General features: G+C 36.2%; 1 protein-coding gene across 5 annotated transcripts in view; it reads right to left on the bottom strand.

Annotated features, from left to right (window-relative positions):
* Nucleotides 1–2,628: 2,628 nt before the first annotated feature.
* Nucleotides 2,629–13,142, bottom strand: part of AP3B1 (adaptor related protein complex 3 subunit beta 1) — a 155,922-nt gene continuing 145,408 nt past the window's right edge. For 4 of the 5 annotated variants that reach the window (XR_001525400.3, XM_015652739.3, XM_015652738.2 and 1 more), the window contains one exon: nucleotides 2,629–3,404. Coding sequence is in view for 4 of the 5 variants with exons in the window: in XM_015652739.3 (XP_015508225.1) it covers nucleotides 3,251–3,404 (154 nt within the window). In the remaining variant the exon portion in view is untranslated. Of the gene's footprint in view, nucleotides 3,405–6,185; nucleotides 7,411–13,142 lie in introns of those variants that run through there. The other variant, XM_033520576.1, reaches the window with a different exon arrangement.

Genomic DNA, 13,142 nt, shown 5'->3' with positions numbered 1-13,142 from the left:
TAAGGCACATGGAGGACAGGCAGGTGACTTGGGACAGCCAGCATGGCTGCAGGAAGGCTAAGTCCTGTCTGACCAAGCCAGTGCCTTTCTATGATGGGGTGACAGCATCAGTGGGTAAGGGAAGGGTTACAAATATCATTTCACTGGACTTCTGTAAAGCCTTTGACACAGTCTACTACCATATTCTCTCCAAACTGGAGACAGGGATTTGAACTGTTAGGTGGATTACGAATTGGTTGGAGGGTCGCATCCACAGGGTCAAGGTCAATGGCTCAGTCCCAATGGACATCAGCAACAAGTGGTCCCTCAGGGGCCTGTACTGGCACAAGTGTGATTTAGTATCTTCATTAATGTCAGACAGGGACAGATCAAGTGCACCCTCAGCAAAATCTGCAATGACACCAAGCTGAATGCACTTGATGTCATCCAGAGGGACCTGGACAAGCTCTAAGTAGGGACCCATGGGAATCTCATGAGGTCTGACAAGACCAAGTGCAAGGTGCTGCACCTGTGTCAGAGCAGCCCTGGTCTGAGTCCAGGCTGGGGGATGGACAGATCACAGCAGCCCTGCCCAGAGGGGTTTGGGGGTGCTGGTGGGTGAGAGGCTGGACATGACCCAGCCATGGGCACTCCCAGCCCAGAAAGCCAAACGTGTCCTGGGCTGCATCCAGAGCAGCGTGGGCAGCAGGGCCAGGGAGGGGATTCTGCCCCTCTGCTCTGCTCTGCTGAGACCCCACCTGCAGGGCTGTATCAGCTCTGGGGACCCTGCACAGGAAGGACATGGACCTGCTGGAGTGAGTCCAGAGGAGGACACCAAGATGATCAGAGGGATGGAGCAGAGGGAAAAGGCTGAGAGATTTGTGATTGTTCAGTCTGGAAAAGAGAAGGCAAGACTATTTACAATGGCATGTAGAGACAGAACAAGGGAGAATGGGTTTAAATAGAAAGAGTAGGTTTACATCAGCTATTAGGAAGGAAATCTATCCTGTGAGAGTGATGAAACACAGGTTGCTCAGCATAATTGTGGATGCCCCATCCCTGCAAGTGTTCAAAGCCATGCTCAACAGGGCTCTGAACAGCCTGGTCTAGTGAAATGTGTCGTGTCCCATGGCAAATGAGTAGGAACTAGATGATCTTCAGGGTGCCCTTGCAACTCAAACCACCCTATGGTCAGCCAAAGACCTGTACCAAGAGTTTGTGATCCACTTGAGTGCTGAAAAATCTAAATTACTACCATGAACTCCCCAGCTATCCTTATCATACATGTTTCTGGGCTTCACTGCTAAAATGTATTAAGTACTCTAACGAGGCAGAAAATACTCAGCAATGTGTGTGATTTACACAGCATTAATGTGCTTTTCTCTGATTTATACTGTGCTGTGAGAAACAATTCTTGTTTGTTTTGTCCTTTACAATCATGGCCAAAGCTTCTACAGTTCAGTCTCCTCTCAGGATGTATGTTTCTACACCATTCTCTCAACCATCTTCCCACTTGGTCATAATATTAAAGATTATCTACACACCAATCTGCAGTTTCCATAAGACAACAGTAATTTCTACAACAATTTTTCATGTTTGAATAGCTTTTACATCACAGTTGAAAACTAATTAAATAGCACACACTGCAGGATTAGGACTTCAGAAAGTAATGTAAATGTTGGCTAAGAACATGTACATTTCTCTTGAGGGCATAAGATTCTTGTCTCTTTTCGGGTGCCAGAGCAAACTCTAGAAGCACATTTCTCACAGAAGCATAAGGTAAATGCTCTTTTTTAACATTTGCTAATAAGCTCTGCTTCACACTGGAGCCTCTTTTTAGTTCTACTAAATTTTAATAGAAAAAATTAGAGGAATTTAGTGTAAAGTAATGCAACATTTTTGGAAAAGCAGCATTTTGTACCATTCTAAAATAGAACAATACTAGTTGGGCATCCAAGGACCATGCAAAGGTCCTGGTGACAGAGAAAGGTTACACTTATTGAAGTATCTTCTCTGTACCAGAGCCATGAGTTACTATGAAAAAAACATTTTGGAAGTGAGGAAAACTGGTAAGAAATTAAAACGCTCAGCATCTTCCATCCTGCCATGTAATCAGAATGTGAAGGGAAGGACAAAAATCACTGACCCGACAAAATCACTGACCTGTACCAAGAAAACTGGGTACACCAACTGGTGGAAGGCTATTGGTCTTCTCTGGCCTAGTTCAGTTGACACGGCTGTGAATTTCTCTTTGCCTCAAGTCCTGGTTTACACAAAGTTGGGAAATGTTTTAATCTATTTTAGAAAATAAACTTGAAATAAAGCTGAACTATTCATTAAGCTAGATGATGGTATTTGCCACAACAGTCTAATAATCAGTATTTCATTTAATACTCATTTGAACAATTCAATCAGTATTTTATGAGTAGGCCAGTTTGAAAATAGGAAGTTGCTGGCATTGTTTATTAACAAAAATGTAACTGTATAAAAGACAATTATTGTAGGAGCACAAACACTGGCTACTTTTGCAAGAACTGTTTACTGATGTAAGTAGTGTCCACCTCATTTGTATTTACTTTAGTTAACCAGGTATATACAATACCAGCATGTCTGTTATCAATCTTCTACCAAAACAAGAAAGAGGGAGTCTCTGTTCATAGGCACTACTTTATTAGCATCTTAACAAAATATTTGAGAAAATGACAGTAGATAGGGACAATGCTCTCCATAGATGAGTTCAGGTTTACAAGCATTTCTAAAAAACAAACACCATTTTGCTGTACTTACTGTGTTTTCACACTTACTAAGTGTTTTCACTTACATCGAAATTCTCTCTGAACCACATACTTGTGTATGTTGCTGGAACCCACCTGCCATTTGAACTCAGTTTTCAAGCAGTGTGATTCCCCTTGAATTTTATTACCTAGTATTTGTCCACTATGGGGGGAGTGGAAACTGATGGGGAAGGAAGGTAGTGGGGGAAGGGAAGACAGAGGGAAGGACTAGGGTAGAACAAATGGGAAATACATTTAAAAGCGCAGATAACTGACAGTAAAATATATGTTCTTTGGTTAGCAAGCAGAAAAAAAGGAAAGGACTTGCATACATGATAGATACGCACTAGCATTCTAAAGCAGAAGACAAGAATGTCAAGAGTGTATTCTTTCCCCACTGCCAGATGGAAGGGCTATTATTATAAATGAAAGGCAGCAGTAGTGGATGCCAGGCACTTTTGTTGTGTGCCAGATTCTGAAGTCCAGATGTAAGCAGGTTACCCCTGGGACAGGACAGGCTTCAGCTCCCGCAGCAGAACAGAACCAATCACAGTTTTCTCAGTGTTTATGATGAGCTGTGCTGTAGAGCTCTCCTTCAGCTCCACTGTGACTAGCATCAGTGACCCACTGTGCACAGTCTTAGCTGCAAACCTGGAGGGAAAAGGAAAAATAAAAAAAGAAAATAGAAAAAACACTGAGAATCTTAAGGTCAAAGACTTCTAATGTTTCTTTCTGCAAGAGTTAAATGAGCTCAAATATAATAAAGCACTTCTAAATTCATTAATGCTTTTCAGGGGATAAACCATAAAACCTCCCCAAAATTCTTCAAACATAATTTATGTAAACATTTTCGCATTTTAAAAGGGCAAAGAAGTATCATGCAAAATTTTGTATTTAGTAGTACAAGCTAAATATTATTTAAATATTTTTTTAATGTAAATACTGATTCTTCAGTTCATCTACAATATTCATACACACTTACAACCTAACTACAGCTGTACAGAATTTTCCAAGGATTTTCATTATTTGGTGCCCCAAAGACAATACAACTATGTTAAATGTACATACAAGAACACATACAAAAAGTCAAACTGTTGTACTTTCTGAGATGTGTCTCCTCTTGTAATCCTAGAAATTAATTCAAACTAGTCAAACTTACAAACACATGAAACAATCAGTTTGAAATGATAGTAACAGCAAGACAGTTATTCTATCTTTGAATTTATCTCCAGAACCATAAAAATGTGACCAATCTTTTTAAACATTTTATAATTACTAAAAATCCTACAAAGGAAATAAAAAACTACCAAGCAATCAGACAGACGAAAGTTAGGACTAATGCAGCATTACTAAATTCCAAGACATGAAGAACCCACTAATTACATGGAATTAAAAGCAAAACTAGCCTTTTAAGCACCACAATTGACTGAAAAGCCATTTTAGGCACAATGAACTTCTGTCAATCCTGTTAATTCATTCTGTGGGCAGAGCCAGGCCCAAGAGACAGGAAGCAAGAGGATGGCAACAGCGTCCATCTTTCCATCTTCCACAAGGAGCACAACATGCTTCCCACCCCCCCTCCACGTTCCTCCCCCCTCCCCCTTCTTGGTTACTTCTCTACAACAAAGTTGCTGCACATGGGCTTTTGAAAACACTAACAAGTGTAGAGCAGGTCTGTGACCCCGTCTGACCCCACTTTGCAGGGCCAATCTCCTCTCCTCTTTCTGAATGACACGTGTCTGAATCAGAGCCATCTGCCTCAATTTGCGCAACATCTTCAGTCACAATAGGACCCAGTTAGCCCTGACAACAGCTCACAATACAGAAAAATCAAACTGCTGCGCTGACAGCACGCTGTGGGCTATTCAAGAGCAAACCAACTGGTCAGTGTCTCCTGTCTGACAATCAGCATGGGCCTTGCAAATCGCCTACCCAAGCCCTTGGGGATCTGTTTAATTACCATCAACATAAAGGAGGGAGTTTATCAGGAGATACTCAAAAAACTTCACTCCAGACTTAATTAAAATATTAGCCACTTAAGCAGGAAGCAGGTTCTCTTTAAACGAGAAGTAATTTCTGTCTTTTTTTTTTTTTTCTTTTTAAACTAAGCATATCAAAATCTCATAACACATTATACCAATTAAGGAAACATGGGGCACTTTTCTAATGTCACCCATCACAGGTCAATCTATTTCTTTTGTCTGGATTGCAGATACATTCAAAGACCTCTCTTTTTAATAAGATGTTATAAAACAATATTACTAGTAAAAAAATTACCTACTTAGCTAGTTATATCAATGATTTCATCTATTTATGCTGCAGTGTGGAAGATGACTATTTCTCTTGTTGACTTCGACAGGGGGATAATTATAGAAACAATAGTCTTATTAGTCACTTTATTTACTTAACAGTCGTGTCTTGGGACAACACTGAAGCAGATTATCTCTGAGTATGCACATAAATAGGTTGCTAGTTGGCACTCCTGCTGTGTTTCATAGCCCCAAGGCTTGATTTTACCCTCTTTTATCAAAAGCTGAAAGTGATACAAAGTCAGAGTTCTGGGAAAGCCAAGGTGGTCCAAAGCATGAGAGATGAGTTTTGTGATATTTTCACATGTGAATTTGCAGAATCACTTAGGGGATCAATAGTACTTTTCCATAGCCTTGAACAAACCACATAAAATCAATAAAATGTGAGTTTGCATGTGGTTTGCAAGATGCAAAGGGCCTGATACTCAGGTAATTTTACACAAAGTGTTAATATGCATAACTAGCAGCAGCTAATAAACTTCTATCAATGGTCATCTATATGGGATCTGGAATTGCTTGGTGAAGGAAGAATTATTTCTACTCGCAACAGGACGACTTATTTCATCATTAAAAAAGAATGTATAGAAGAGAGCCACTCAGTGGGTTTACAGCTGCTTTTGAACTTTGGAAACTAAAATCTGTTCCTTCGAATAGGGAGTATAATCTAGTTTCTAAGGAAAGTTATAAATACACTTGTATCACCTAAAACTGAATGCAGTTATAATAAGGATGAAACAATTTGTGCTAGCAATAAAACCAATTTGTCAGTTATTTAGATGTTTTAAATACAGTGTATTTAAAGGATTTAGTTGAAGAATTTAGTTAATAGCTGTTTTTTCAACTACATACATGCTGCTGTATGCTAACCCTTATCATAAACACTCGAGGATTTTCCAAAAGATTTGTTGTGCACAACTAAATACCTTAAAAAGCCTAGAAAGCCACTAAAAAACATCTCTCAGCAGCAAAACATTCATCACTAATAACATGTGTTCAGTCTTAGTGAAAAACTTTTTTTTCTCCATGAGATCAGTAATAATTTTTCATTTTGTAGATTAGAAGTTGAATTAAAAACAAACAAAAGTCACCAAACCAAACTAAAGTGAAAAATACAATAAACCAACAAGAAATCATTGCCTTTAATAAGCCTTGAAAACTGCACTGTGATACATTTAAATCTAGGATGTACATTGATTGATTGCAGGTCCAAAAGAATGAATTTGTCCTGTGGACAACTCTTAACATAAGACACGAATTATGAGCGTGGCTCTGTTGCAACAATGGATACATCCATAAATATAAAATACCCCAAACAAACAACAAAAACGAACCCAAAAAACCAAAGCAAATGAGAATACATCCAGAAAACAGAACCAAATATTTACTAATAGCTTCAAGATGGCTGTTTCTGCAATGATGCAGTATTTAATTCTGTGATAATATTGATTCTAAACCTGATTTTACATCGTTAAAATATTCAGGAACATTTGCAGCTGTTAATATTTTTCCCATTTAAAAAAAATCAAGACAGATTAGAACAAAACAATGTGAGAAATATTTGCATATTCTGACTGTATAATTTTTTTTTTTCAGTTAAATATTCTGAGCATATGTGATATGCAAAAAAAAAGAGGAGTTAATACAATATTTTTATATAAATATAGTAACTATCAGTGGATAAGGAAATATACATTTAGAATTATAATCAGCATCAATAAAGTACTATATATTTTTAGAAAGTAACTCGGTCTTTCAGGAGTTAAAAATAAGTACATAGTCTCAGTCACTTCCCATGAAAATAAAATTTGTTCATGATAACAATACAGAAAAAATTCATATATAGTTGATACAAAGAGAAAACACAGAGTATCAGATACTACAATGTGACGGCATTTGCCAAACACTGACTTTGCAATGATGATTAGTCTGAATACAGACTGCCAGTAATTTTCTCATTTTCTGTATACAAAATATAGCTACTATAAGGAGACACATTTGTATGGGGAAAGGTTATGAAAATTTCATGGCAGTGAATATACAGCAGCAGACGAACTCACTTAAAATCTGCTCTTTAAAATTCAACATTTGAAAAAGTAAATTTACACCTGAACACTCACTATCGGGATATTTACAGCAGAGCAGGGTTTGTTACGCATAATTCAACAGCATTAAAACATTCTCTCTCGTCCGGTGCTTTTCTTCCTCTCTGACCTTCTATTCAAGCTAAATATTCTTCTTTTTCTGTTCTACTGCTTACCACAAAGAGTGACAAAGGCCCATGGAGGCTAAAACTTTTTTTTTCCTCCCCTCTTTCTTCAAATCTTGTACATGAAGCCTTCAATTACTGCCTGCTGAAGCAGACAGAATCCTATTAGTAAGGAAGACAATCAGAAGATGCAATGCCCTGCCCTAGCTGTAGAAAAATAATTAGTCCAAAGCTGACAAATGTGTAATCAAGTTATGCAATGAATATACTCAAAGGAGAAAAAAATACTGCTGTGAATTAGTCTTCAATTTGTAAATATAATAATGAATAACTACAAAGGACTTTCCAGCATGTCAACTGGTCAACAAAGATACTTACACTTACAGTTTCAGTACTCTGAATCTTCCTATTGCTTTCCTATATACAGACTTCACTTTATAAATAACAACTCATCTAAAAAGTGGCTAAATTACTAATCTACTTGTATTCATTCTCTGGGTAAGGCTTAGAATGTGAAAAGGAAGTATTTGTTTATTAGTTCTGATCTGGGGATAGAGAAAGCTTAATACTAAAATTGTGAGCACAAAAAGAAGGAACTTAATCTGGTGATTTTAACATTGCTTACTACTAATACAATTTGATTACTATTTACCTTAAAAATATTATGATAGTGTGACTTTCTTTTTTCCAGCATATTTAATTCAATTTTAACACTATCTCTGAACAAATACCTGATTCATTAAAAGAATGTAATTATTTTCCAACATAATCTATTTTTTCAGGAGGTATAAAATAAAAAAAAATTGTAAAATAAATTGCAATTAAATGTACATATTTTTACCATTTTTAATTGTATTGCCCAAATGTATTTTGAGTCTGTCCTCAGTTTCCTGTAAGCAGCTGCACTGTACCTCTAACAAAAATGCAGAAATGCAAGCGAGTCACCTGAACTTACTGTTCAATACATACCACTGCTCTACATGTTCAAAAAGATGCTGCATGAACTTTTTATCATCTTCCAAATTTATCATTAAATATTTATCATAGTTTAAAAATATCAGCATTTTTGTATGTAGGTATTTATATCTCCCCAAAACTTCAATGAGCTAAAAGCTTGAATAAAAATATTTGGTCCTCCCTCCCAGAAATTCTAATTGTAATACTCTATTTTGTTTCCTCATACTTCACTGTTTTTTTTTTCTATAGAATTGGGCATTTAATATGATACGTGCTTGAGAATTACACTCAGTCTATTTTTAAAACAGGCTATAAATTTTAATTTGCAGGAAAATTATTTAATTTCAAGAAAGCAGATTACCTTATAGAAAGATATTAAAATATTAAATATTAAATACTCAGAGATCTTTACAATCAAAGACAGTCTTCTGCTCAGTTAGTTCTTTAAGTGTTAAGCATTTTCTGTTTAAATAACTAGCTCAAAAGGCTCCTGTTTGTTTTTCAAAGAAAATGCTGCACATATTTATCACTTTATACCATTCAGATACAAAAGCAGTGCTGTCCTCTAGTGGACAGCAAATAAGCCAACCTAGAACAATCTATTTTGATTAACTGCATATCTAAAATGACTCACTCATATACTTCTAATGTTAAGACCAAATTTAATTTCCTAAAGTTATTTTAAAATTTTGCAATTTGCATATAAGCTCCTTAATACAATAATAAATCTGCAGTGTTAAGGGCATTAAAATGATTCTGTGTGAAGGCATTCTCTTGACCAAGTATTTTGCACCAGTTAATGAAAATCTTCATATGATGATAACACATGAAAACAGTATTAGTATACATAGGGCCCTTTAGTTAGAAGAGAGAAAATGTCAAGATTACAGATTTGATTAGGCTTGATTAAGAAATAATTATAATAGGAAGAGTAATATAAGGAATTACAAAATGACTACTTTCATACTTATAAAATTCTATTTTCTTTTCCATTATTAATAAAAATATTAACCTAAGAACAGTTACTAACCAGAAAAACTTCTAGTCCTGCTTGCTTAAAGAAATATAAATGGTTAATCTAGCTGGGCTTTTTAATTTTATTTTTTTTTTAAAAAAAAAAGAGAACAAAACAAAACACAAACCCCCAAAATAGAAAGCTGGAATTACTTCCCTCATAAAGCATGAAAACATTAAGAGCTTACAACTTCTGGCTAAAATTAAGGCTGAAATAACTGTGGATATGGATACACTATTCCTTTTAAAATTCTGTCTCCTGCAGGTAAAGACTACCAGAGAAGCTGTTTTGCCTAAGTTATTTAGCTCTCTAATTCCTACTTGAGAGATTAGGAAGCAAAATCAAAGCTGCATGCCTGTTACAAGTTTATTTATGCAGCTACCCACTGAAGCTTTCTAGAAGAGCAGAAAAGGAAGACTGAGCCCCACAGCTAAGGAACTACAGAAGCAAAACAGACATAGGTAACTGCATCAAAGGAGGTACTTAGCAGGAGCAGAGGTTGATTTCACTTCCTTGGAGCTCTCCAACAGGCTAACTGCTTAGTAAAACCTTAGAACAGGTGTGCTTGCACACAGAACAGAAAAGGCTTTTAAGAAAGTTTTGCAGATTTATAGACCTGTTTATCAGCTACTGACTACATATACTTGGATTCAAGTGTGTAACTGTAAAGAATTTCTGTTTCCCAGAAATTTATACTTGGTGTTTACCCTCAATAGATAGGTATTTTCCTTTCTAGCAGACATGCTGGAAGCAGATCCAGTCGTTAGTTATGTTAAGCTGCTGGGGTCTGATCACTAACTTTCTGCCTGAGAATTCTTCCAAATTTAGTGAAAATTGGAAGATGACATAAACAGAAAAATTTTCCAGGTGGACCCCTTTGGATGGATTTGGTTCAATACAAGTGTACCTATACACATGTGCAATTGCATACCTCTTCTCCCCACAATAAGTGTTGCTGGATTAAAAAGATATGGGGAGGATAACTGATTACTAAGCACGACATTCTCTGATAATCAAAATTGTCTGTAAACAAAACCCTCTTTCCTTTGAGAATCAGTCTGCCAATATACTATAAATGGGACATGACAGGTTGCAAAATGATAAAAAGGGGTGAATACAACCAGACTGTCAGGCTGATTCATGGGGTAAGAAATAAAGGCTAGTGAAATGCAGGTCCCTGGATTTCTGTATTTTCTGTATTTTAAACATTGTATGCAAGTTTCTACATTTGGTCTTGTTTTCATATTATTCAGAGTATGAATTCTCACCCATTGCAGTGTATTTACTGTCATCATAAACTATTTGCACAGTATGTTTCTCATTTAGATAAAGGATAGCAATACAAACCTCCACAAGACAGGTGGACAGTATTTTACATCTTGTTCAGTAATTGCTTATTCAAGAAATCAGATAGTTAAGGGTACACTAAGTAATGGCATACTGCATACAGCAAGCTCTGAAGAAACTACCATATCTACATGATTTAGTGAAGTGTCCTTAAAAATGTAGGTCTCCGAAGCTGCACAGTCATTACATGCACTACTGTGCTTGAGCTGCCCCAGCAATGAGCAGAAGTGCTGTTTCATGCTGCTTTGTTTAAAACTTAGCTTGCTTGCTGCTAATGCAGGTGCTATGACACCTCACTAAGAGATGAGAATGCTCCCTCTGCAAGACCTGGTCTTGTCTAGAAAGAAGAAATTGCTGCTACTATCGCCACTTTTGTGATTGTAATGGAGAAAGACATTAAAATTCCTGTTTTAAAATGTGAAATGCCTGTTCTGAAACACTTAAAGAGCTTTGTTGATGAAAGAGATTTGATCTTCTCCAAAAGCTCAGATTGTCCCATATTGGGTTGTTGAAATTATAAAATTGACCACGTGAAATTTGAGGACTGAAATGAATGCTGTTGTGTGTCTCAGAGTGCAGGTCAATGGTTACAGCCATCCTGACAAACTGCATAATAGAGAGATATATATGACACCATGCTCAGTTTCTAATTCTGCTACTTCCTGTTTGCAATTGAGGATTCCTTCCAGAATACAACAGCAGCAACAGACTAGTGCAATGGACTATTAAATAAGTTGAGGTTGACTAAACTTCATTCTTCATTATCCACCCTGCTGGCTTCAGAGTTTTATCTCACTGACTGACTGGGCAATGCACAGGTAGTCTTCAAGAATGAAAAGAGAGGAAAAGATGATCTATCTTGCACCATTTTTAGAGCCACAGACATTGAAGTAAATAATATTCTGTAGTACAGTGCATCCCATTCAAGAAATGCTTTGGGAAGTAGAAGGTAGAGAGGTAGGTAGTTGAAGACAACCTGATTCTCCATCCCACTGCACATTATACTCTAACATCAATGGAAGCACATGAGTATAGAACAAAATGAGAGTGAATAAGTAAATCCAGTTTGTGATCTTAGCTCTGAACAGATTTTTCTGCCATATGCTACTGCCAACACTTTAAAAGCTTTGCACCATTTATTTGTTGGTAGCATGAATAAACACCTTCTATGTGTATTTCCATTACTTTTTTCCCTAAGCCAATTTAGACTGAAACATCTCTCCTTCATGCATAGAGCGTTATGTAATAGTAGACAATATTTTGACACTTTCTAGAGGATTATAAGAGCATTCAAATCTTTTTAAGATTCAAGTCTGCAATTAGCCTTTTCGTTCTATCACCATCTGTTATCTTTCGCTATATTCAAAGTGAAGCAGATGATGACTCCCTAATACTTGTAGGAGATGAAAATGAATAAAGGAGGAAGAGACCTCAGGAACTTCTAGAATACACATCTGAGAAGAATAAGCAACAGATATTGAAAGTAACACTAACATGAAGGGCATTTCTGGGTAAATAAGGCTTGTGTCAGTTAAACAGAATATCACTGAAAATCTTGAATTGAATAATGTCTTCAACTCATCATATTTTGAAATAGAAAAGCCTGGATTTCTTTTTTGTTGTTGTATCTAAATCAATGTGTGTTACTGCCCAAGTAGAGACTAGGAGCTCAAATGATGTTCTATAGAAGAACCAACTTTGAGGGAATAAATGTCCTCCGTTATGTACCCTCTTATATTTGAGACAGAATGATTCCTAATAGGCTTTCCTCAATGACAACAAACAGCAACAGACATACTTCAACAGAAAAGTACTTGCTCCCTAAAGGTAGTTTTTCAGAGTGATTTAATTCCCTGCAGGAACAAAAACTTTTCTTCCAGTGTCTTTGTCTTCAGATATTCAAACAGTGCCCTCAGTTGTAGTCTGAACCAAAAGACAGAAGCTTGGTGCTGACTCTTTGAAATTACTTTATCAACATCAAGTAACAGCTCTTACAAGCTATGGATATTCCAACAATTAATCTAATTAGTCTTGTTAAAAAATATTATAAGGAAAAAAAGGATTCTTTTTTCAGAAGTTTCATATTTAAGAAAACACATTTCCCATTCAAGAAAATTTCTCTCTTGAAATGCATTTCACATTCTTGCTTCTAGTAGAATTAAATTTATTTAATTTATTTAATTTAAAATTAAAATAATGTTTCCACTTAGTAGCAAAAGCAAGAAAGATCAATAAATAAAATAGCTAAATCCTATTAAGAACATGCAAATGCATTGCATGTTGTCTTACAACGCCCCATAATCCAAGTCCTTGAAAAAACTCCATTGAAGATCAGGTAACTATTCTAAAAGAAGTAAAATAGTACAGCAAATTTATTTTCAAATATATAAACATTAACCTGCAACTTTTTGCTCTGATATCTATGTCTGTATCTGTATCTATCTATCTATTGGCTACTAAGTTAAAAATTTTTGCAGCTGTCAGTTCAAATAAGAACGGGTCAGAAAAGACATTTTAAAGCAGAATCATCTATGTCACCTGGCATATTGTTCTAC

Source organism: Parus major, chromosome Z (genome assembly GCF_001522545.3).
Source record: "Parus major isolate Abel chromosome Z, Parus_major1.1, whole genome shotgun sequence".
NCBI lineage: Eukaryota > Metazoa > Chordata > Aves > Passeriformes > Paridae > Parus > Parus major.
Note: the sequence above shows the minus strand (reverse complement) of the source record. Positions and strands in the feature narration are given on the sequence as shown.